Source organism: Bos indicus x Bos taurus, chromosome 9 (assembly GCF_003369695.1).
Source record: "Bos indicus x Bos taurus breed Angus x Brahman F1 hybrid chromosome 9, Bos_hybrid_MaternalHap_v2.0, whole genome shotgun sequence".
Taxonomy (NCBI): domain Eukaryota; kingdom Metazoa; phylum Chordata; class Mammalia; order Artiodactyla; family Bovidae; genus Bos; species Bos indicus x Bos taurus.
The window spans coordinates 13,095,791-13,121,821 of NC_040084.1; the positions used below are offsets into that span (position 1 = coordinate 13,095,791).

Below are 26,031 nucleotides of genomic sequence, written 5' to 3' on the forward strand. Positions count from 1 at the left end.
CCCCCTTCACCAGTCTCTGGCAAGCATCAGTCAACTTTCGGACTTACCCATGTGGTGCAGTGGTAAGAATCCACCTACCAACGCAGGAGACATGGGTTCAGTCCCTGATCTGAGAAGCTTCCATATGTCATGCAGCAACTAAGCCCTTGCACCACAACCACTGAGCCCTTGCTCTAGAGCCCAAGAGCTGCAACTACTGAGCCTGTGAGCTGGAACTACTGAAGTCCACGTGCCTAGAGCCTGTGCTCTGCAACAAGAGAAGCCACTGCATTGAGAAGTCCACACACCTCAATTAAGAGTAGCCCCTGCTCAACACCAGAGAAAACTCAAACAACAACAAAAAAGCAATGAAGACTCAGTTCAGTGGCTTAGTCTTGTCCAACTCTGTGACCCCATGGACTGCAGCACACCAAACTTCCCTGTCCATCACCAACTCCCAGAGCTTGCTCAAACTCATATCCATCAAGTCGGTGATGCCATCCAACCATCTCATCCTCTGTCATCCCCTTCTGCCTTCAATCTTTCCCAGCATCAGATGGCCAAAGTATTGGAGCTTCAGCTTCAACATCAGTCCTTCCAATGAATATTCAGGACTGATTTCCTTAACCATAGACTGGTTTGATCTCCTTGCAGTCCAAGGGACTCTCAAGAGTCTTCTCCAACACCACAGTTCAAAAGCATCAATTCTTGGGCACTCAGCTTTCTTTATAGTCCAACTCTCACATCCATACATGACTACTGGAAAAACCATAACTTTGACTAAATGAACCTTTGGTAGCAAGTAATGTCTCTGCTTCATATGCTGTCTAGGTTGGCTATAGATTTTCTTCCAAGGAGCAAGCGTCTTTTAATTTCATGACTGTAGTCACCATCTGCAGTGATTTTGGAGCCCAAAAAAATAGTCGTCACTGTTTCCATTGTTGCCCCATCTATTTGCCATGAAGTGATGGGACCAGATGCCATGATCTTAATTTTCTGAATGTTGAGTTTTAAGCCAGCTTTTTCACTCTCCTCTTTCATCAAGAGGCTCTTTAGTTTCTCTTTGCTTTCTGCCATAAGGGTGGTGGTATCTGCATATCTGAGGTTATTGATATTTCTCCCAGCAGTCTTGATTCCAGCTTGTGCTTCATCCCGCCTGGCATTTCGTATGATGTATTCTGTGAAAGTTAAATAAGCAGGGTGACAATATACAGCCCTGACATACTCCTTTCCCAATTTGGAACCAGTCCATTATTCCATGCTGGGTTCTAACTGTTGCTTCCTGACCTGCATACAGATTTCTCAGGAGACAGGCCAGGTGGTCTTGTATTCCTATCTCTTTAAGAATTTTCCACAGTATGTTGTGATCCATACGTAAAAGGCTTTGGCATAGTCAATAACGCAGATGTTTTTCTGGAACTCAAAGACCCAGAACAGCCAAAGGTAATTTTTAAAAAATCAGTCAATTTTGTCTATGGATTTGCCTATTCTGGATATTCCATATAAATGGAATCATATTAAAAAATCAGGTAATGTTTAGAATAATCCAGAAGTACAGTGTGCTGCGCTTAGTCACTCAGTTGTGTCCAACTCTTTGTGACTCCATGGACTTTATCCCAGCAGGCTTCTGTGTCCATGGGAATTATCCAGGCAAGGACACTGGAGTTGGTTGCCATGCCCAAGGGATGGCAAGGGATCTTCCCAACCCAGGGATCAAACCCAGGTCTCCTGCATGCAGGCAGATTTATTTTACCATCTGAGCCACCAGAGGAGCCCAAGAATACTGGAGTGGGTAGCCACACTCCATTCTCCATTCCCAACCCAGGAATCAAAACCGTGTCTTCTGGATTCTTACCAGCTGAGCTACCAGGGAAGTCCAGAGAAGTAGAGTGGTATTGCTCAAAGCAACTGTGATCTTCCAAATGACTAATGATGATAAAAGTTACCTTTTATTGGCAGTTTTTCACCCTCACAGCAGTCTTAAGAGATAGATAGTATTGCACCCACTGGCTAGATGATGAAAAGGACAGCTTTTATCCATTTACACCACTCTGATGATCTAGTCAAATATATCAGTTTAGGAACTAGGAAATTTGGGTGACTATCTCTTGGGTCACATTAATAAAAGTACACTCTAGGTTAAGAAATCAGTCTTTTAATGCATCCGTGGTCATAATGTTTAATTTTGGTGAAAACACTCTAAACTGTCTGGGAGAATGGCATGGAAAGAATCTAGGTTAAGAAACTGCTGCTGCTGCTGCTGCTGCTGCTGCTGCTAAGTCACTTCAGTCGTGTCAGACTCTGTGCGACCCGACAGATGGAAGCCCACCAGGCTCCCCCGTCTCTGGGATTCTCCAGGCAAGAACACTGGAGTGGGTTGCCTTCTGCAATGCATCTAAGTGAAAAGCTGTAGGGCTCAATGTTAAAAAAAGGAAATCCAACAACCCAGTCAAAAAATGAACTACAGACCTAAAGAGACGTTTCTCCAAACACATACAGATGGCCAATAAGCACATGAAAAGATGCTCAACATTACTATTAGAGAAGTGCAAATAAAAACTACCATAAAGTATCACTTCATACCAGTCAGAATCAGATCAGATCAGTCGCTCAGTCGTGTCCGACTCTTTGCTATCCCATGAATCGCAGCACGCCAGGCCTCCCTGTCCATCACCAACTCCTGGAGTTCACTCAGACTCATGTCCATCGAGTCAGTGATGCCATCCAGCCATCTCATCCTCTGTCATCCCCTTCTCCTCCTGCCCCCAATCCCTCCCAGCATCAGAGTCTTTTCCAATGAGTCAACTCTTCGCATGAGGTGGCCAAAGTACTGGAGTTTCAGCTTCAGCATCATTCCTTCCAAAGAAATCCCAGGGCTGATCTCCTTCAGAATGGACTGGTTGGATCTCCTGGCAGTCCGAGGGACTCTCAAGAGTCTTCTCCAACACCACAGTTCAAAGGCATCAATTCTTCAGCGCTCAGCCTTCTTCACAGTCCAACTCTCACATCCATACATGACCACAGGAAAAACAATAACCTTGACTAGACGAACCTTTGTTGGCAAAGTAATGTCTCTGCTTTTGAATATGCTATCTAGGTTGGTCATAACTTTCCTTCCAAGGAGTAAGTGTCTTTTAATTTCATGGCTGCAGTCACCATCTGCAGTGATTTTGGAGCCCAGAAAAAGAAAGTCTGACACTGTTTCCCCATCTATTTCCCATGAAGTGATGGGACTGGATGCCATGATCTTCATTTTCTGAATGTTGAACTTTAAGCCAACTTTTTCACTCTCCTCTTTCACTTTCATCAAGAGGCTTTTGAGTTCCTCTTCACTTTCTGCCATAAGGGTGGTGTCATCTGCATATCTGAGGTTATTGATATTTATCCCAGCAATCTTGATTCCAGCTTGTGTTTCTTCCAGTCCAGCGTTTCTCATCATGTATTCTGCATATAAGTTAAATAAACAGGGTGACAATATATAGCCTTGACAAACTCCTTTTCCTATTTGGAACCAGTCTGTTGTTCCATGTCTAGTTCTAACTGTTGCTTCCTGACCTGCATACAAATTTCTCAAGAGGCAGATCAGCTGGTCTGGTATTCCCATCTCTTTCAGAATTTTCCACAGTTTATTGTGATCCACACAGTCAAAGGCTTTGGCATAGTCAATGGTCATCATCAAAAAGTATTAAAATAATAATAAATGCTGCAGAGGGTGTGGAGAAAAGGGAATACTCCTACATTACTGGTAGGAATGTAGATTGATGCAGCCACTATGTAGAACAGTATGGAAGCTCCTTAAAAAAAAAAAAAAAAAAAAAACTATAGTTGCTATATGATCCAGCAATCCCACTTCTGGGTATTTATCTGGAGAAAACTGTATCTTGAAAAAATACATGCACCCCTATCTTCATAACACTATTTACAATAGATAAGAAATGGAAGCAATGTAAAGGACTATCAAAAGATGAATGGATGAAGATGTGGTGTATATACACAACAGAGTATTACTTAGTTATACAAAAGGAACGATGCCATTTGCAGCAACATAGATGGACCTAAAGATTATAATTCTAAGCCAAAGACAAGTATGATTATCGCTTGTATGTGGAATCTAAAAAGTAATACAAATGAATTTACATACAAAACAGAAATAGGCCCATAGATAGAAAACAAACTTATGGTTACCAAATGGGAAGGGCTGGGGGAGGATAAATTAGGAATTTGTGAGTAACATGCTGCTGCTGCTAAGTCGCTTCAGTCGTGTCCGACTCTGTGGGACCCCATAGACGGCAGCCCACCAGGCTCCCCCGTCCCTGGGATTATCCAGGCAAGAACACTGGAATGGGTTGCCATTTCCTTCTCTAATGCATGAAAGTTAAAGTGAAGTTGCTCAGTTGTGTCCAACTCCCAGTGACCCTATGGACTGCAGCCCACCAGGCTCCTCCATCCATGGAATTTTCCAGGCAAGAGTACTGGAGTGGGGTGCAATTGCCTTCTCTGTGGGAGTAACATATACACACTGAATTTGGAAAACTCAGCAGTGGCCACAGGACTGGAAAAGGTCAGTTTTTACTCCAATCCCAAAGAAAAGGCAATGCCAAAGAATGCTCAAACTACCGCACAATTGCACTCATCTCACACACCAGTAATGCTCAAAATTCTCCAAGCCAGGCTTCAACAGTACATGAACCATGAACTTCCAGATGTTCAAGCTGGTTTTAGAAAAGGCAGAGGAATCAGAGATCAAATTGCCAGCATCCGCTGGACCATCAAAAAAGCAAGAGAGTTCCAGAAAAACATCTACTTCTGCTTTATTGACTACGCCAAAGCCTTTGACTGTGTGGATCACAACAAACTGTGGAAAATTCTTAAAGAGATGGGAACACCAGACCAACTGACGTGCCTCCTGAGAAACCTGCATGCAGGTAAAGAAGCAACAGTTAGAACTGGACGTGGAACAACAGACTGGTTCCAAATTGGGAAAGTACGTCAAGGCTGTATGTTGTCACCCTGCTTATTTAAATTACATGCAGAGTACATCATGAGAAACGCTGGGCTGGATAAAGCACAAGCTGGAATCAAGATTGCTGGGAGAAATATCAATAACCTCAGATATACAGATAACACCACCCTTATGGCAGAAAGTAAAGAGGAACTAAAGAGCCTCTTGATGAAAGTGAGAGTGAAAAAGTTGGCTTAAAAGTCAACATTCAGAAAACATGCATCTGGTCCCATCACTTCATGGCAAACAGATGGGGAAACTGAAACAGACTTTATTTTGGGGGGCTCCAAAATCATTGCAGATGGTGACTGCAGTCATGAAATTAAAAGATTATGACCAACCTAGACAGCATATTAAAAAGCAAAGACAATACTTTGCCAACAAAGGTCCGTCTATTCAAGGCTGTGGTTTTTCCAGTGGTCATGTATGGATTTGAGTTGGACTATAAAGAAAGCTGCTGCTGCTGCTAAGTCGCTTCAGTCGTGTCTGACTCTATGCGACCCCACAGACGGCAGCCCACCAGGCTCCCGTCCCTGGGATTCTCCAGGCAAGAACACTGGAGTGGGTTGCCATTTACTTCTCCAATGCATGAAAGTGAAAAGTCAAAGTGAAGTCGCTCAGTCATGTCCGACTCTTAGCGACCCCACGGACTGCGGCCCACCAGGCTCCTCCGTCCATGGGATTTTCCAGGCAAGAGTGCTGGAGTCGGGTGCCATTGCCTTCTCTGTGAGCGCCGAAAAATTGATGCTTTTGGACTCGGTGTTGGAGAAGACTCTTGAGAGTCCCTTGGACTGCAAGGAGATCCAACCAGTCCATCCTAAAGGAAATCAGTCTTGAATATTCACTGGAAGCAATGATGTTGAAGCTCCAATACTTTGGCCACCTGATGTGAAAAACTGACTCATTTGAAAAGACCCTGAAAGATTGAAGGCAGAAGGGGATGACAGAGGATGAGATGGTTGGATGGCATCACCGACTCAATGGACATGAGTTTCAGTAAACTCCAGGAGTTGGTGATGGACAGGGAGGCCTGGCATGCTGTAGTCCATGGGGTCCCAAAGAGTTGGACAGGACTGAGAGACTGAACTATACACACTATCATAAAAATACGGTATTTTCCAAAGATGACCACAACTTCTATCTCACATGCTCTTCCTACCACATGACAGTGACACTCCTCTCACCTAGAGTTGGGGTCTGTGGAGTGAGCCAGTGACTACAGAAATGACATTACATGAATTCCAAAGCTGAGTCCTATTAAAGATAAGGCTTCCATCTGTTTCCCTTAAAATTCTCACTCATGGAACCCAGTGCCTGCCGCAAAGAAACCCAGGACACATGAAATGGTCACAGGTGATTTTATGTGAAGAGCAAACTCATTGGAAAAGACCTGATGCTGGGAAAAATTGAGGGCAGGAGGAGAAGGGGGCAACAGGATGAGATGGTTGGATAGCATTGCCAATTCAATGGACGAGTTTGAACAAACTTCAGGAGACAGAGAAGCACAGGGAAACCTGGTATGCTACGGTCCATGGGGTTGCAAAGAATCAGACATGACTTAGTGACTAAATAACAGAAAACTGGGACACATTCCTTCCTCTCCCCACTCACATACCCAAAAGCCAACCAGGGCCTGCTACACAGGTGGTTCTGCTTCAAGTCACTTTAATTGACAAGCCATACACACATTCACACCCCCCACCTAATATCAACCTATTTAGGGAAATTGAGATCTCTCGATTGTGCTGATTTCTACTAGGGCAAAGAACTAGTAACCTGTGTAGTAACTGCCTTGTGTAGTGTGTGGATCAAAGACAGACTGCACAATCAACCCATGATGGACATTTGGCCTTAAACAACTGACCTCCGGGCTGTCCTGATACCTGAGGTTTTTTTAAAAAGCTATGAGATGTAACTCACATACAACATTCACCTCTTTAAAGTATAAAAGTCAATGATTTGGAGTGTATCTACTGTTGTGTAACCATCACTAAATTTTAGAATATTTTTAATCATTGCTTTCTCTCTGGCTCTGTCTAGTCTGGACATTTCATATAAATGGAATCATACAAAAGATAACCAGGGACTTCCCTGGCAGTCAAGTGGTTAAGACTCTGCACTTCCACTGCAGGGTGTGTGGGTTCAATCCCTTGTCGAATGTAGAATTAAGATCCAACGTGTTGCCGTGCAGTGAGGCCAAAAAACCCAACAAAACAAAAACAGAAATATATAACCAACAAAATCTACTATGTAGTACAGGGAACTATATTCAGTATTTTTTAATAACCTATATAGGAAGAGTCTGGGAAAAAATGTTAAAATCCCTACGTCATGTCCAACTCTTTTGCAACCCCATGGAATATGGCCCTCGTGGGAATATAGGGATTTCCCAGGCAAGAATAGTGGAGTGGGTAATACCATTTCCCAATCCAGGGATGGAACCCGTATCCCCTGCTTGGCAGCCAGATTCTTTACCACTGAGCCACCTGGGAAGCCCCTGAAACTGAATATACACACATATAACTGAGTCACTTTGCCGTACACCTGAAAAAAACATTTTAAATCAACTATACTTCAATTTAAGAAACAGCTGTAGGAACTGAAGTGTTTAGTTCAGATGTGACTGAGAGGTACTGACTGGCGTCTTCAGGTAAATTAGTAACTCTTAAAGAAAATGGAATCAATTAGACGAAGAGAATACCCTAGTTATGTTACCAACAATAATATTTAAATAAAGAAAAATTTCATCCAGCAAGGGGATCATCTAGTAGCCTCCATACCTCAGTCTCATTTGTAATAGCAGTGACAGCGATATGGGGCTTCCCAGGTGACTCAGAGATAAAGAACCTGCCTGCCAAGGAAAGGGATGCTGGAGACGAGGGTTCAATCCCCACCCCAGGTCAGGAAGCTCCCCTGGAATAGGAATGACAACCCACTCTACTATTCTTGCCTGGAAAATTCCATGAACAGAAAAGCCTAGTGGGCTACTGCCCATGGGGTCAAAAAGAGCCGTGGGCTACAGTCAATGAGCTCAGAAAGTGTCAGACACAACTGAGCAACTGTGCTTCTGACAACCCCACACTGACAAAGTAATCAACCAAAAACTGCCATGAGCATATTCAAAATCGATTTGAGTAGTTAAAAGGTTCTTAGGTTTTCAAGACTTTTCTAGGGCTTTCTTGGTAGCTCAGCTGGTAAAGAATCTACCTGCAATGCAGGAGACCTAGGTTCGATCCTTAGGTTGGGAAGATTCCCTGGAGAAGGAATAGGCTACCAACTCCAGTATTCTTGTCTGGATAATTCCATGGACAGAGGAGCCTGACAGGTTACAGTCCATGAGCTCCCAAAGAGTCAGACACAACTGAGTGACTCACACCAAGACTTCTGATTCTATGTAATTGTTACAGAGTAGTGCAACGTTTTCACATTTTTCAATTCATAATTTTTATTTATCCTTTAAGATCTCAGCTATTTCTGACAAATAACCTTCTCTAGACAATCTAAATTACATCTCTTTCACTCTTTCTGCTCAGAGCATCCTTCTTTCCCTTAAGAGCATCACCAGAACTCAGATTTTGCCTACTTAACTCAGTATCTAGTTCCCCCAGTAGACCATCAACTCCAAGGGCATGGACTATGTTTTGTTCACAATCCTATCCCAAGTTTGTGGAATAGAATAGTGTCTGGCACCCCTGTCCTAGAATCTCAGTGTAACACTTAGTCAAATTAAGTGTTAGTCACTCAGTTGAGCCCAACTCTGCAACCCTATAGATTGCAGCCCACCAGGCTCCTCTGTCCATGACATTTTCCAGGCAAGGATACTGAAGCAGTTTGCCATTTCCTTCTCCAAGGGATCTTCCCAACCCAGGGATCGAACCCGGGTCTCCTGCACTGCAGGTAGAATCTTTACTGACTGAGCTACAAGAGAAACCTTACTCAAATTAGTTTTCATAAAAAAAATAATCACATCAGCAACTTCCTTGGTGGTCCAATGATTAAGAATTCACTTTGTAATGCAGAGGATGTGGGTTTGATCCCAGGCAACTAACCCTATACTCAACTAGAGCCCCTAGTTGTGCTGCAACGGGAGATAATGATGCAACTAAGATCCCATGTGCCACAACTGAGACCTGACAACAATAACAGAGCCAAATGAATTATTTTCAAAAAATTCATATCAAAATAAAACTTAACTTCCCTTAAATTACTAACGGTTCACTTTGAAATTTTTTAGCAGTTTCTTAAAAAGCATACACTTGCCAAGAGTAAGCAATCCCACTCCTAGGTTTTTACACAAGGAAAATGAAAGCCTATAATCACACACAAACCTATATGTGAATGTTTAGTGGTTTATTTGTAATTATCCAAAACAACCAATGTCCCTCAGCTGTAAACAAGCTTATAGTTATTAAAAAGGAACAGATTACTGATACATGCAAAACAGATCATCTCAAAGGCATCATGCTAAGTAAAGAAACCAGATTCAAAGGCTACATATGGTATCAATTCAGGTATGTGACACTGCTAAAAACTGAAAAGGGGAAAGAATATAGGTCAGTAGTTACCAAGAATAAGAGGTAGAGAAGAGTGATTGACCATACAGGGATGTGGGAAATTTGGGAAGGGGAAAAGTGACGGAAATATTCTATACCATGATTGTGGTAAATAAACTGTTTTTTGGTAAACTTTATCAAAACTTGCAAAACGCTTTTTAAAGGGTAAATTTTAATGAAAAAAGTTGTAAGAACTTTAAAATATTCTGCTAACTTTTCTATTATTGCTTACTTGAAATATTAACATGCTCTTTGTTGTCACTGAGCACTCAAGGCTTGGTGATCCATGGACCTGCTGAAGGTTGTCCAAGGTATATGACAAACTCACTAATCTCACTCATTTCTATTAACAGCAGAACTATGTACCATAACCTGTTTAGAAAAGAAACCCATATGATCCTTTCCAAGTTTTCCATTGGATCAGAGGTCAATGACCTCTCAGAAGCCATGTGGCAGTTTCCAAAGTTTTTTCTAAATCACTATCACCTGAGCAAGCAATGCAACTTCAATTGTGATTTTAACTAGTCTAGGAAGTTCCCGGAGGCCTGCAAACAGAGGACTCTGATGCCACCTGGGTGAGAGAACCTCTAAGTTTGGAAGAAAAAAGGACAGAAGTCATGAAAACCAAAACCAGATCAGGAAAAGTTTCAGGAACGTTGCAAATAAAGGAAGATGCATTTCATTCCACCTTCTTTCTCATATGGAAGAGCTTGCTCTTCTCATCACAAGATTGAGAACTCATGCTGCTCATTCCTTTTAAGATACAAGGGAATAACTAATATACCTTTAATAATTCCCAAGTGACTATACATCATCTTGCAGCATTTCACAAGGACATCTAACACCTATCAACAGAAAACATAAAAGGACATCTTGACACACAAGTTTTCATCCCTTTTCTAGAGCTGCCCATTTCAAGAATTGTATATAGAGCCAGAAACAGCCTGTTTTTGGCATGAGCTCAGTGCTCAACCTAACAAAAGGTAACCAAGGTAAATACATTTTAATAAAAATATCTATAGTCCTGTCCTGGTATTTATATACCCCATTCTGCAAATTACTAATAATCAAGCTCTTTAGTATATGCAATTTGCTTTTGGGCAGACCAGAACCCAACCACATGAATTGCTCATGCTCTTGAAAAAACCCCTGAAGCATAGTTAATCTGGCCAAAACTCAACTATACTGCCTATTCTGGGAATAGGATTAAGAATCATTTTTTCAGAAATCATACTGCCTCTCATATTCTGAAACCACACAAGAATTCCTGGGGCCAAGTTTCAACAAGATTCCATTTCAACAGCTAGGCAATTTTAAAAATGGGGTTTAAGGTCAAGCACCAGTTTGTTTTATAGATCTTTTCAGTCAGTTCATATTCAGAAAGCAACTGTATAAAACTGAGCAAAACATTCATCCTGAATCTAGAAATTCATGTTTTAAACTAGTCTGTAGTGACCACCAGTAGGTGGCGCTCACAGCAATTCTGTACAGACAAATCTATGGCTCCAAGCATGCCAACTGTCCTGCTCTCCTTAAACTTCCACTTAAAAGCTATTTTCTGCAATGAAACCTTCCTTGTGAAGACAAGTCTTCACCAGCTATTTACTAGCTAGCAATCTTTATTCATATCTCCTTTAATCAGTTAACACCATATCTGTCAAAACATTAAGGAACAAGCTAGGGACCAAATCCTTTGTCATTTTAGAGTCCCTACCAATGGCCATATAAATTATTTTTATCCAGGAAAAACTGCAATTAACAATCCACCTGTCTACAGCTCACAGAATGCTTTCTATTCATAAAAAAGGCTTCTAGAATGGTATCTGGTGTGATTTCACCAGTTTCAGCTGGATTAATTTTCCTATTATAAAAGCCTAGTTATCAGATACAGAATTACTCAGTTTCTGCAAATGCGTAAGACTTACTATCAAAACCAAGGTTAACTTAGAATTACATTGCTTATACCAGAGATCAATTATCAACTGACCACCTAGTTTTTCCCATTTGTGAACAAGCCCTACAATTGACAGGTTATGAAAGTAATTCCTCTAGAGTTAAGGGTTATTTTCATTCAACTGTCAAATTATAGCAACCTGCAAATGACAAGTTCCAGTTTCCTTTCTAGTTTTTAAAATGGCAGTTAACTTTGAAAACATTAACTAGATGAACCTACACTCAGACCCAAATGGGCCTTACCTCTTCACCAATGTAGCAATGTTCTCATTCACCCAACCTTGCCCATTTGATGAGAATTCCTATAAAGTTCATTTCTATTTAAGTGACAGGAAACACAATTAGCCTCCAGCATCTTTTATTTTTCCTAGAACCTGTATACAGTTAACTCTAGCAAGGCAGTACTCAATACTATTAAGTCTCACATTTTAGATTAACTACTTATTATAAATGTGAATGCACATCCTCATACCTGGCAAACTAAATGACATAGATTTATTCATTTATGTAACCATACAAAATTTTATATGCAACAGGAGCTTCTATACTATAGAATCTGACCTTACAAACTAGCTTACATATAAAACATAGTTACTTTGTTCATCTGTCCTAATCTAGAAAAGTGTCGCACCAATGCTTAAGATGTTATTAAAACAGATGAGTTCTCAACACAAGGTTAACAAACCTGAAGCTCCACCCTAGAAATACAAACCCATAATTTGAAAATTGTTTTACCAGAAATAGCTTATGAGCAACTCTTACCAAAGTAGTACTGTAGGGAGTTACAGTGTTGACCAAAAGGAAGACACAGGTTTCTCATTAAACTTTTTTTAATGGGTCTCAAATTCTGTGACAGATTTTTGGTCAAGTTGTTTTCATTAAAAAGTACTGATTTTAAAAACTAATAACTTAAACTGCCACACACAAAACATATGGTCCACAAAAACATTCTCCTTTCCTTCTGAAGGTTTTACGATGCATTGTTATCATTAACCAGTCTTTTACTATTAAACTTAAATGGCCAATTGAGACAAACAGTTCTGAGACCGTTCTTCCACCACTGATTAAGACTGGGGTGGCAGGTATTGGGGATAATATTCATTTAGCCTTCTGAGCTTTCTGGGCAGACTTGGTGACCTTGCCAGCTCCAGCTGCCTTCTTGTCCACTGCTTTGATGACACCCACAGCGACTGTCTGTCTCATGTCACGCACAGCAAAACGGCCTATGAAAAACAAACATTGTATTACCATTAGAGACATTTTTCAAACCTTTAAGTTTACTTCTAAAACTTAAGTTTTAAATTACAGCAGAAAAACATCCTTACCCAGGGGAGGATAATCAGAGAAGCTCTCGACACACATGGGCTTGCCAGGAACCATATCAACGATGGCAGCGTCACCAGATTTCAAGAATTTAGGGCCATCTTCCAGCTTTTTCCCAGAACGACGATCAATCTTCTCCTTCAGCTCAGCAAACTTGCAAGCAATATGAGCTGTGTGACAATCCAGCACAGGTGCATATCCAGCACTGATTTGGCCTGGATGGTTCAAAATAATCACCTGGAAAGACGACTTGCATTTAGTTGTGTCTCAAAGACCCTTAAAATTATAGCATTAAATAAAAACCTGTCTCTAAGTGTTACCTGAGCTGTGAAGCCAGCAGCTTCCATGGGTGGATCATTTTTGCTGTCACCAGCCACATTGCCACGACGGACATCTTTGACAGACACGTTCTTGACATTAAAGCCCACATTGTCCCCAGGAAGGGCTTCACTCAATGCTTCATGGTGCATTTCTACAGACTTCACTTCAGTTGTTACATTGACTGGAGCAAAGGTGACCACCATGCCAGGTTTGAGAACACCAGTCTCCACACGACCCACAGGGACAGTACCAATACCTAAAATAAACGTTTACAGCACTTAATGCCTCAAACGCAGGCAGAAGGTATTGTACCAACCCAGACAAATTCTAATGGTTTTATTCTACTTACCACCAATTTTATAGACATCCTGGAGAGGCAAACGCAAGGGTTTGTCAGTTGGGCGAGTTGGTGGCAGAATGCAATCCAGAGCTTCAAGCAGGGTGGTTCCACTGGCATTGCCGTCCTTACGGGTGACTTTCCATCCCTTGAACCATGGCATCTAAAACAAGAAAGGCTGTGTTACCATCAAACTAAACCCCCTTACAGAACTTAAGTCTTAAAAACTTGAAAATCACTTACATTAGCACTTGGTTCTAGCATGTTGTCACCATTCCAGCCAGAAATTGGCACAAATGCTACTGTGTCGGGGTTGTAGCCAATTTTCTTAATATAGGTGCTGACTTCCTTAACAATTTCTTCGTATCTCTTCTGGCTATAGGGTGGCTCAGTGGAATCCATTTTGTTAACGCCAACAATTAGTTGTTTCACACCCAGGGTGTAAGCCAAAAGGGCATGCTCACGGGTCTGCCCGTTCTTGGAGATACCGGCTTCAAATTCACCAACACCAGCAGCAACAATCAGGACAGCACAGTCAGCCTTTGAAAGAAAACAAGTCCACATCCTGTTAAACCAAGTTCTTCAAAAGGATTCATGGCTTTGCCAGTGTAAAAACAGACCCAAAGAGTTATTTTCAGTAGTTTTTAGTCTCACAAACCTGGGATGTGCCTGTAATCATGTTTTTGATGAAGTCTCTGTGTCCTGGGGCATCAATGATGGTAACATAGTACTTGCTGGTCTCAAATTTCCACAGGGAGATATCAATGGTGATACCACGCTCACGTTCAGCTTTAAGTTTGTCCAAGACCCAGGCATATTTGAAGGAGCCCTTTCCCATCTAGAAAGATTAAGGACGATTACTTGGTAACTAAACCATGAACTCCAGCATGAAATTCTTTTCCCTAATTTGGAAAAAATGCTGGATTTCACTTACAACTGTTACACTTAAGTTCATCTACCTTATTTTCAAAAGTTAACTGACTTAGCAAACTTTGCAATTTACCTTTTAACTAGTAAAACTCTAGACTAGTGGCTAGTTTTCGGAAAATCACCACTCAATTCATTTGCTCAGCCAATATTCTTAGTTTGCCTACCTCGGCAGCCTCCTTCTCGAACTTTTCAATTGTTCTCTTGTCGATCCCGCCACATTTGTAGATCAGATGGCCAGTCGTGGTAGACTTCCCTGAATCTACGTGCCCAATGACAACGATGTTGATGTGGGTCTTCTCCTTTCCCATTTTGGCTTAGGTTTAACGGTGGTTTTCACGACACCTAATTGGAAAGGGGTGGAGGTGTGGGAAACTTTAAACCACTGTCCGGAAGCTGAAGAAAAAGCTATGATCCCAACTCCAAGGGCAAATTCCAAGGAGCATTACAACTAGCGCCAAGCTGGCCCAACTCAAGTCTCCACCCATAAGCTCCACCGTCCAGATTCCCCTCCCCCACCCCATGTGTCGCTCTGGAACCACGAGGCATCGAGGGGCCAGGACGGCACCCGGTCCGCCGCGGGGGGCGGGGGGGTGTCCCAAGGAAGCGGCGCCAGGCAGGGACGGGCCCGGGCCCTTTGTGCGGGTGACTCACCGGCCGCTCCCCTCCCGGGCCGCCGCGTCCTCCATTTTGAAGCCGTGCAGAGGGGCCGGGGAGCGGCCATCTTTCCGCGCACGCAACTGGTGCCGGGCGGGGCGGCGCTCTGCTCGCCCGGCCGCCACGGCTCTCCCGCCCCGCCTCGGCCCAACGAGGCCGCTACGGCATGTGCGCCGGGGAAGCAGGCCCGCGCTCTCTGCGCCTCGCGGCCGCCCCCTACCCCGAATCCCGACGAGCGCCGAGAAGCCCAGCCTGTCAGCCCCCGGCCGGCCCCGGATGAACCGCCCCGGCCGAAAAACCCGCGGCTGTGTGGAGTTGTTCAATAGTGTGTGTGTGGCGGCGGGGTGGGGGGAACAGAGCGGCAAAGCGCGGCAGGATCCACACGCAGCGGCCACGGTGCCACAGCCCAGGCCTCAACCCAAGCACGAGGCGAAGGGACTGTGAGAAAAGCGCAAGGCCTCGAACTCTCCCCACCCCCCCCACCCTCTCACACCCCGAAATTCCGGTCAAGAACATGGTGAAAATGCCCACGGGCGCGGCGGGAGATACACGCACGCGAAGGCCGCGGCCGTCGGCGGAGGCTGGGCCCACCGAAGCCACACCCGGCACTCACCTGTGTCCTGGCGGCAAACCCGTTGCGAAAAAGAACGTTCACGGAGACTACGGCACTTATATACGGTTCTCCCCCCACCCTCGGGGAAAAGGGCGGAGCCAGCACACGACACCACTTTCCCAGATTACCCCGCGCCGCCTCCACCAGGCACCAGTTCAATCTCCGTCCCCTCCCCCCACGTCTCGGGGACCGTGGGCGATGTACGCTCAGCCCACTGACGAGCGCTGGGCGCCCCGCGCATGCTCCTCTAGACCCAGAGGAGGACGAGAGCGGGTGGGTGGGGGGCGGGGACGAGCACTCCCTCGGTTCCAGGGTAGTGGGAGTTTATCGACGGTCCCTGGGCTTCCCCCGGCAGAGGCTAGTCCGCCTTTTGTATGAATTACTCGCTGCACAGCTGGGGGGTGGGGCGGCGAGGAGGCGGCCGGGTGGGGACATCCAGAAGCTTCCCTCTATACCATTCCCGGTTTAAGTGCAGAGAACGATATTGGGGTATCCCTTTATCCTGCAGTCCATCTCCTGTGCCCAGCCTTGCAGTCTCGCGGGTTCCGGACCAACTCCTCGAGCCGTCTGCTGTACCAGGGCTGGTGTCTCACCGGCTCCTGCCCTCCGCGCCCCTTCCGACTGGAGAGAAGTCTAAGGCCCGGGGACCCGGGCGGCGGGCGAGGGCGGAGGCCGACAGGGCCGGAGAATCCACGAGTGGTTCGATTCGGAGGCCAGCAGCCGGACGAATATGCTCCAGGGGCAGTCTCTTGGGTTTCGCCATTCAGAGCTTTTATTCAAAGTTCATACCACACAGTCACGCCATGTGGTACTCCAGCTGTCCGGTTTTTCAGTTTAGAACAGACTTAAATCCTGCAGTTTGCTTTACTTCTAACTCTAGTATTATTACGTTAACGAAATCCTGAGTCTGTGCCTGGTCTCCTGGTACATTTTCCAGTGTACACTCGTTTGATTGCAAGCATGGAAAACCTAAAAAGAGTTTCTCATATTCAGCCTTTCCACATGATCTCATGTAGAGACTAAGATCTCAGCATCAGCAAGCTTATCCACGCAGTTTACTGTCTCCGACACTGCTGTGAAATCACTGCTTCCCAAAAATGGCCTATCCCGTTTAAGTAAATAGCCTCATTTTCCGTCATCCTGTTGATTTTAACTACATTTTAGGCATAAATCTAAGGTGAGACTGGATGAGGCCTTTTTAGTTTAGCAATAAGGGCAAACTCTCAGAAACACTCCTGCAGAAGAAGCTTTATCTTTAATGAGCTTAATTACTAGATCATTTGCTTGGAGAAGAAAATGCCAACCCACTCCAGTATTCTTGCCTGGAGAATTTCATGGACAGAGGAGCCTGGTGGGCGGCAGTCCATGGGATCGCAAAGAGTCGGACACGACAGAGTAACACACATTTTTGTCTCTTCTTCCACATATATAACATCAGGACAACTTTTTGAGCCAATCTGTTAACACAGTTTGAGAACCTACTATGTGTCCAGGGCAAAGTGGCAAGTGCAAAAGAAGTACCTCCTTTTGGAAAGGAACCCACAATCAAATTAGAAAAGGAAAACACATATAGAACAGTGGGAAGCAGTTATAGGCAAATTCCCATGGTGTTTACTTTCAATTTCATTCTATAATGCAGTTCTTCCAGTCCTAGCTTTCAGTCACTTCTCAGAATCCAAATGCCTTTTTTTTCTTTTTTAAAAGAAAGTCTTTTGTTACAACCTTCCTACATCTTGTTTTACCATTCTTGGTAGCCATACATTTCTAAAAATCAAGTTTTTCTTTCTTCATTAGGAGTCTGTAGGCTTGTTTTAACATTGAGATAGTTTTCATGAAAGAAACTAGGCCATATGAAGTTTCTCTAGAAATACGTGTAACATCTGTTTCTAGCAACAAAAGCCTTTTCTATAATGTCTATATTTCTAGCTTTTCTTCTTCCACAAAATCTTTTTTCACAGTGCGTTTTCCTAGTGTCCTTACCCAGTCATATGCATGTGGAATGAAATTATCTTGATATGCTAGTCCATGTTTGCAATAAGATAAAGATGTAAGAAATACAAGTGAAAATAAATCACTAGCAATAGAACAATGCAAATACCTCTGCTCTTATTAACTTGGAAATATTAATTAATGGCTAATCTCTTGGAACTATATTCCCACAGTCATATCTGTGTATCACAGTGATATTAACAGCACAGTGTTACTTCATATTAAAATTAGGTTGCCACATTAGATTTATTATTTTACATGCTTCTTTACCATGCTTTCTTCCCATACTCTTCAGATGGTTTAGGTGTGTACATTATTGGAGGTCATACTAACAGGACTGACAACATTTTGGAAACTTAAAGAACCGGTTATTTAGTGACAGGAGGGAAGGAAGCAAAGACTAAAGACACCAAAAGTTGAATATTTCAAAGTTTTACATGAAATCCAGAATTTCAGTTAGCATCTAATCTAAGAAAGAAAAGTCAAAATGAAAGCAGATATTGGTAAGAGGAAAACATCCAATATAATTTCAGTTTAGAAAAAAAATAAAAGTGAGACACGTGACCTCTGTAAACTAGGCACAATTAATTGAAAGTTGCCCCCAAGGCCTGAGCCTGCGGATCCGTATATACACTTTATAAATACCTTCCAGAGAATCCTTCTTCAAAATAGTTCCTAAGGAACTGCAAAATTCTACAACAGTCCTTGATTGATCACATAAGTGACCTACTGAGCACCACCGACCGACCGGGTGCTTATAGTCCTGCTGCCCTAATGGCCGAGACTTTAGAGAACTGGAGGGATCTCGAGCCACAGAGCGAGTTAGGGTTAGACGGCGGCCACAAGCCGCTGCTTTGAGCAGAGCCCACGTCCGTGCTCCGGGTGGACGCGGAGCGCGGCGGGAAGCGCGTCGCACGGCAGAGCCGCGCAGCTCAGGGCGCGCCGGCGTGCACGCGAGGGCGAGCCCGCGCCCCGCGTGCGCTCCGACACCTGTGGGCCCGCCAGGCGGGCGGCGGCCGCGGAATCAGCTCACTCTGCGCCGAGGCGGCCCCGCCCCGGCCCCGCCCCCTGCTTGAGGTCACTCTCTGGACCCGGACGGCGGAAGGAAGCACCCGGGAGGAGGCCGAAAACCCAGCGTGGCCGGGGCGGGGGATGGTTTTCGTTAGATTCGCGCGTCCGCCCTTTTCCCCGGACCCCCTGCCCCTGTTTTGCACGTAATCCTAGCACATCTTTTCCCACGACGTTACAGCAGTTAGTGTGCCTTTAACTTAGATACTCAAGCGGTAACAGTAACTCAAGCAACAACAAAAACGTTGTTGAGACTTGTAAATGTGTTTTGGGGGTCGCAATCTAAGGTCGTTATTTTGCTTTAGATTTTCCTTCAAGTTGCTTATACCCTTCAGAGTAACAAGCTGTTAAAATACATTGTCGTCAACATCTTCGCGACCCCTTTGGGGAGTGGTGGGGGGAAGAGCTTGGTAATAACCAAATAAATGTATTCAGTAAAATAGGGAACAATTTCTTTGGGATATCTGTACAGTAATTGTGATTCACCAAGCGTCTTTCGGTATTGGCTAATCATTCTGTTTCGGGCCAAATTTAGAGCAGCTTTAAGTAATTACATTTTTGCTGTGGCTTGCCACATTTTCATCTTGCCTCTGCAACTGAAAATGATTTTTAAAAGGGTAGTTTAGAAAATGATTATGCCAGGGAATTTGAACTGAGAATCCAAGTAAAATGATACTTCAGAGTGCCAGGCCCTGTTGTAATATTTGCAATATTTAATGTAATCCCAGCACCCATACTTTACACATGGAGAGCCTGTAGGCAACAGAGAGTATGTGGGTAATAGGCAAATGCAGACATAAATTCTTTTTAAAGTTTCGCTTTATTTCTGTGAAAGTAGTAAAAATATATCGCCTTGCTTTTTACACTTAATACATATAGAAGATCTTTTCTGTGAGGACATTGTGTCCAGCAGAGCAGCATTGAAACCCGAAAAATATGACCAGAGAGCTAGTCCTGACTTTTACCAGCAGGTCTAGGCAGTACATGGAGAAGGAAATGGCAACCCACTCCAGTGTTCTTGCCTGGAGAATCCCAGGGAAGGCGGAGCCTGGTGGGCTGCCGTCTATGGGGTCGCACAGAGTCTGACGCGACTGAAGCGACTTACAGCAGCAGCAGCAGCAGCTAGGCAGTACAATCTAATGAAAATTGCAGAGGTTTTGGTTCAAGGAGACCTCTGTCTGCTGCTTACATATCTGTGATACCCAGCAGTCTTCGCTTCTCAGTTCATGTGTTACATGGGTCTCCTCATTACTCTTACTGAGCACCTACCTCACAATTCTATTGTGAGGTAATGTAATGTAATGTAATGACATGAAAAGATACCAGCAAAGGCATTCAATTATCTAGTAAAGACCATGTTTCTATAGGTATTTTGGAGAACACCTGCCCTCAATTGGTATGCCGTTGTGATGCTAATTTAATTCAGTAGAGAAGATAAACTCTTTGCTATCATTTTATTTGTAAATATGTTGAAATAGGTACATAGTAAAAAAATTGTACAGAAGTTATACAGCGAAATGTTACTCGTTTTTTTTAGTAGTTTAGAGAAAGTATAAAGGATATGCCAGGAAAATTAAGGAAACTAAAAATATTTCTGCTACTGCTCTCATGATTTCAAATCCAGTGCCTACCAGGATATATGCTTTCTCATTTGGTATAAAGGAAAGGATAAATAATCTTCCCCAACTACTTATTGTGACTCCACAATATCTGTGTCATCCACAATATCTATGTCTTCATAGATAACATTGGACTTCCCAGATGGCGCTAGTGGTAAAGAACCTGCCTGCCAATGCAGGAGACACAAGAGACACAGGTTCGATCCCTGCAGGAGGGTATGACAACGCACTTCAGTACTCTTGCCTGGAGAATCCCGTAGACAGAAGAGCATGGTGGGATATAGTCCATAGGGTTGCCCAGAATTGAACATGACTATATCGACTTAACATACATAGATAGCATAGAACGAACACTGGATTAAAAGAAGAGCTGGAGTCTGCTCCCAGCAATTTATTTTTAGAATTATTTCTTTTTATTTCTTACATTATTTATTTATTTGGCTATGCTGGATCTTAGTTGCACCATGCAGGATCTTCAGTTGCAGCATGGGGGATCTAGTTCCCTGACCAGGGATTAAGCCCAGGTACCCTGCATTAGAAGCTCAGTCTTAGCCACTGGACCACCAGGGAAGTCCCCAAGCAATTTTATTTATTAGCTGTGTGATCTTGGGGTGAAAAGTCACCCTTTAACTCATTATTCTACTGTACAGTATCTTATGACATGTATTTTACAGAACTGAGATAATGTAGCTGAAGATGCAGACCATTTTTACAAACATTAGTGCTCTTATAATTAGAAAAGAATTTGTTAGCACTTTCAAAAAGCAAGAAAGAAAAATCTGTTCGAAACACAGAGAAATTTACTCTGCCAATTGTCATTATTCATTCTAATAATGAGTACTTTAATCCATTCCTTGTAAATATTAGAACTGTCAATTCACCAATATGTGTGACTGTGTGACTGTGTGTGTGTGTGTGTAACTGAGTTCCATAAATGGCAGCGACTTTCAACTTGTGGCCTTCAGTACGATATAGTAATTGAATAGGACTTCAGAGGTCACTGTTTATTTATCCAGGTATCAAACATTAGTTGAGAGGTTTGATCCCTGGTTGGGGAACTAAGATCCCGCAAGCCCTTAGAAACTTATTTTTAAAAAACACTCAATCATCTTACATTTAATGATTGCTTGGGGAAACAGCATGACACACAGTCATTAATGAAAAGGGAAAACCAAGTCTCAGTATCTGGGGAACCACTATGATAAGCTCTTAGATCATCTATTTTTTTTTTAGAAAACACTCACTCAAAATGAAAACAGAATCTAAAAGCCACCATGTGAATGTGTGTGTGTGTGTGTGTGCACATGTGGGCGTGCCCTCAGTCATGTCTGACTCTTTGTGACTCCGTGGACTATAGCCCACCAGGCTCCTCTGTCCATGGAATTTTCCAGGCAAGAATACTGGAGTGGTCTGCCATTTCCTACTCCCAGGGGATCTTCCCGAGCCACTGATCAAACCAGCATCTCTTGCATCTCCTGCTTTGGCAGGCAGGTTCTTTACCACCAGCACCACCTGGACTTTACCACTAGTCCCTTGGACTGCAAGGAGATCCAACCAGTCCACCCTAAAGGAAATCAGTCCTGAATATTCACTGGAAGGACTGATGCTGAAGCTTCAGTACTTTAGCCACCTGATGCGAAGAACTGACTCACTGGAAAAGACCCTGATTCTGAGAAAGAGTGAAGGCAGGGGGAGAAGGGGATGACAGAGGATGAGATGGTTGGATGGCATCACTGACCCAAAGGACATGAGTGGGAGCAAGCTTCAGGAGTTGGTGATGGACAGGGTGTGTGCTGCAGTCCATGGGGTCGCAAAGAGTTGAACATGACTGAGTGACTGAACTGAACTGAGTCCCACCTGGGCATCCCAGGTGGCTTTTAGCTCATGTGCTTAAAAGCTGTTAACAATATCTCCATGAATTTATCTTTCTGCCACCTATGGATCCACAGCAGCGTGGTGACTATTTCCTTTTCTGTATAGTACTGTATTGTTTCCTCACTTGGTTTCATTAATTCCATTTGATTCCACTAATTCCAGTTAAGCTGTACTAACCTTTGCGATAATAATAAACTCTCCAAGCTGAAAGAGAGTTTAGTCTCTTTTTTTTTTTTGGCCATGCTACATGGCTTGTGGGACTTTAGTTCCCTAACCAGGGATTGAACCTGGGCCCCCCTGCAGTGAGATCTCAGAGTCCTAACCACTGCGCCACCAGGGAGTTGCCAAGAGATTAGTCTTGATTTACCTTGTGCTCATGAAGCTAAAAGCAACAGCTGCCCATCTTTATAGCCTCCATTCTTTTGCCTTCAGTGGTAAAGTGGCAAGGATTTTATTTATTTTTCAGTCAGCAAGGATTTTAAAGTGCACATCTTACAGCCAGACTGCTGCTGCTGCTGCTAAATCGCTTCAGTCATGTCCGACTCTGTTCAACCCCATAGACGGCAGCCCACCAGGCTCCCCTGTCCCTGGGATTCTCCAGGCAAGAATACTGGAGTGGGTTGCCATTTCCTTCTCCAATGCATGAAGGTGAAAAGTGAAAGTGAAGTCGCTCAGTCCTGTCCGACTCTGCGCGACCCCATGGACTGCAGCCTACCGGGCTCCTCCATCCATGGGATTTTCCAGGCCAGACTAGTTAGGTTCAAAGTCCAGCTCTGATATGTGACCTTTGACATTGCTTAATCTCTTTAAGTTCTATTTCTTCATCTGTAAAATAGGGATACTCATGTTACTGAGTTGTTATGATAATTAAATAAGTTAATTTACTTTGTTTGTTTGCCTCACTACACAACTTGTGGGATCAACCAAGGGTTGAACTCAGACCTTTGGCAGTGAAAGCATAGAGTTCTAACCACTGCACCTCCAGGGAATTCCCATATAATGTATATTTTTAATATTCGTTACATTTTCTAAGTGTTATATAATTTTGTGTGTTTATTAGCCTATCCTCAGCACCTAAAACAGTTCCTGCCCAGTAATTGTGTATTAAATGAATGAATGAATGAATAAAGAATTAGTTGCATTCCTGTGCCATTGTTAACTAATTGACTCAAAATTTAAAAATATATATATTTTAGTTGTAGGAAGTGTGTATATGCTATTGGTAGAACTACTTAAAAATTTGGGGTAGAGGGTCAACATTAATCAGTATGTTATGGAAAAATAATGGCTGAACACTTCCCAAATCTGGTGAAGGAAAGTCAATTCATTCAGTGAAACTTAAGCAAGACAATAAGACCCTTCTTAGGGAAGACTTCCCTGGTGGTCCAGTGGTTAGGAATTCATCTGCCAATGTAAGGGACAAGGGTTCGCTTGCAAGTTCAGGAAGATTCTACATGGCTCAGGGCAACTAGGCCCATGTGCCACAACTACTGAGTCCATGCACTGCGACCATGTACTCTAGTCATGCCATAGAGCCCGAGCTCCGCAATAAGAGAAGCCACCGCGAGGAGAAGCTCAAGCACGGAAACTGGGGAGTAGCCCCCACTGGCCCCAACTAGAGGAAGCCTGAGAGTAGCCACAAAGACCCAGCACAGCCAAAAATAAATAATGAAACAAGGTAAACAAATTTAAAAACAAAGAATCTGCCTGTCAATGCAGGGGACACAGGTCCCATCCTTGGGTGGGGAAGATCCCACAAGCTGCAGAGGAACTAAGCCTTTGGGCCACAAGTACTGAAGCCAGTGCTCTAGGGCCCATATGCCACAGAGGAGAAGCGGCCACAATGAGAAGCCTGAGCACCCCAGCTAGAGAGTAGCCCCAGCTCCCCACGACTAGAGAGTGGCCCTGGCTCCCCACGACTAGAGAGTGGCCCTGGCTCCCCACGACTAGAGAGTGGCCCCGGCTCATCACTACTAGAGAAAGCCCTCACACAGCAACAACACCCAGCACAGACAAAAAGAAAAAAAACAAGCCAACAACAACCAAAAAACAATTATAGCTTAAAGGACAGGTATGGAAGGTGAATGGGCCGATCCAGTTGCAAGGTTTCTAGTTAAGGGTGTGTACTGTAAACCTTAGAGCAAACAGTAAAAACAAATGCCAGACGATACAGCTAAAAAGCCATTAGATAAAATGGAATTCTAAAGAATGTCCAAGCAATCCAAAAGAAGAGGAACAAAAAGCCGAAGGAATAAAGAAAATAGTAAAATGGTAGACCTAAACCCAATAATTACAATAAATGTTAATGGGGAGAATGCTCTGACTGTGCAGTGATTAGGCCTCTGCACTTCCATTGCAGGGGACACAGGTTCCATCCCTGGCCAGAAAACTGAGATCCTGCATGCCGCATGGCATGGCCAAAAAAAAAAAAATTAATGGGCTAAGCACTTTAATAAAAAGCAGAGTTTATGGGACTTCTCTGGCAGTCTGTTGGTTAAGACTCCATACTCCCAATGCAAGGGAGCATGGGTTCCATCCCCAGTCAGGGAACTAAGATCCCATAATCTGAGTGGTTTCAGGAAAGAAAATTCTTTTAAGTGATTATAATGGACTTGGCAAATACTGTTTGGTGGAATTATCATTTCCTTATAACAATTACTTAACGTATGCTACTTTAGTCATTTCATTGTTTCTTTCTGAGCAGGCTCATTAATGTTTAATATAAGCATTATTCCATTTATAATATTACCTTACTTAATGACATATTTTACCAGTCAGGCTTCCCTAGTGGCTTAGTGGTAAAGAAACTGCCTGCCAATGCAGGACGCATAGATTTGATCCTTGGGTTGGGAAGATCCTCTGGAGAAGGAAATGGCAACTCACTCCTATATTCTTGCCTGGGAAATTTCATGAACAGAGGAGCCTGACGGGCTACAGTCCATGGGGTCACAAAAGAGCTGGACACAAATTAGTGACTAAAACAACAACCCCTGAATTATTCTTGCCTCTAATATTTATTCTGCATCCTTAGGCAAGTTCCTGAGCTTTACTGAGCTTCTGTTCCTTCACTTGCAACAGAATGTAATACTTAATAGATTAAATGAAATAATGAACGTGAAATGCTTAGCACACAATCTGGCACACAGTGAAAGTCCAATAGACAGTAGTCATCATCATTAATGATGACAAAAGTTAATTCATAATTCATAAATCTTAAAAACATTACAACTAACTGATGAGAAGAGACATTCTAAAGTTTTACTTTCCTGTTGGTACTTACAACAAATTCGTGATTATCATTGTATTTTAAGGAACTAAATGGGAAAAAAAAAAACCGTAATAACCCAAAGGAAGCAAAAAATACCTCACTATATATATACCCCTAAGTAAATCTCTAAATGAACAACAAAGCAAAAAAAAAAAAAAATATATATATATATATATAGCATTTTTTACAAAATTAAGTTAGTCTCTGGTAAAGTCTTCCTAAATTCAAAAACATTTATTCCAACACTAAACTTTAACAATAAAGGAAGTAGATGAGAGCCAGACAGCAGAAGGAACCTATTATTAGATTCCTAACCTGAAGCAAAAGTTGCCTACAGAAACCCTCTTCAGATGTGGGCACATCCATTATGTGACAGGAATGTGGGAGAAGATAAAAATCACCGCTATAGAATGGAAACTGGGACCCTTCACTCTCAGAACACTCAGTTGGAATTAGAAAACAGGATTCTATGAAAGCAGGAGGAAAAAATGCATTCTATGTTAATTAACTGTCATAAAATGAAACAATCAGTGCAGGAACGTTTTGC

At 43.2% G+C, this 26,031-nt stretch overlaps 1 protein-coding gene across 1 annotated transcript; it reads right to left on the reverse strand.

The window, feature by feature from the left end:
* Positions 1–9,316: 9,316 nt before the first annotated feature.
* EEF1A1 (eukaryotic translation elongation factor 1 alpha 1) lies at positions 9,317–15,814 on the reverse strand. Its single transcript, XM_027550943.1, has 8 exons — positions 15,666–15,814; positions 14,563–14,740; positions 14,127–14,306; positions 13,712–14,008; positions 13,481–13,631; positions 13,131–13,387; positions 12,813–13,047; positions 9,317–12,710 (listed from the first exon to the last, which is right to left on the reverse strand). The coding sequence occupies exons 2-8, from the start codon at positions 14,704–14,706 to the stop codon at positions 12,586–12,588; spliced, it is 1,389 nt and encodes a 462-aa protein (XP_027406744.1). The 5' UTR covers positions 14,707–14,740; positions 15,666–15,814; the 3' UTR covers positions 9,317–12,585.
* Between the last annotated feature and the right edge of the window lie 10,217 nt (positions 15,815–26,031).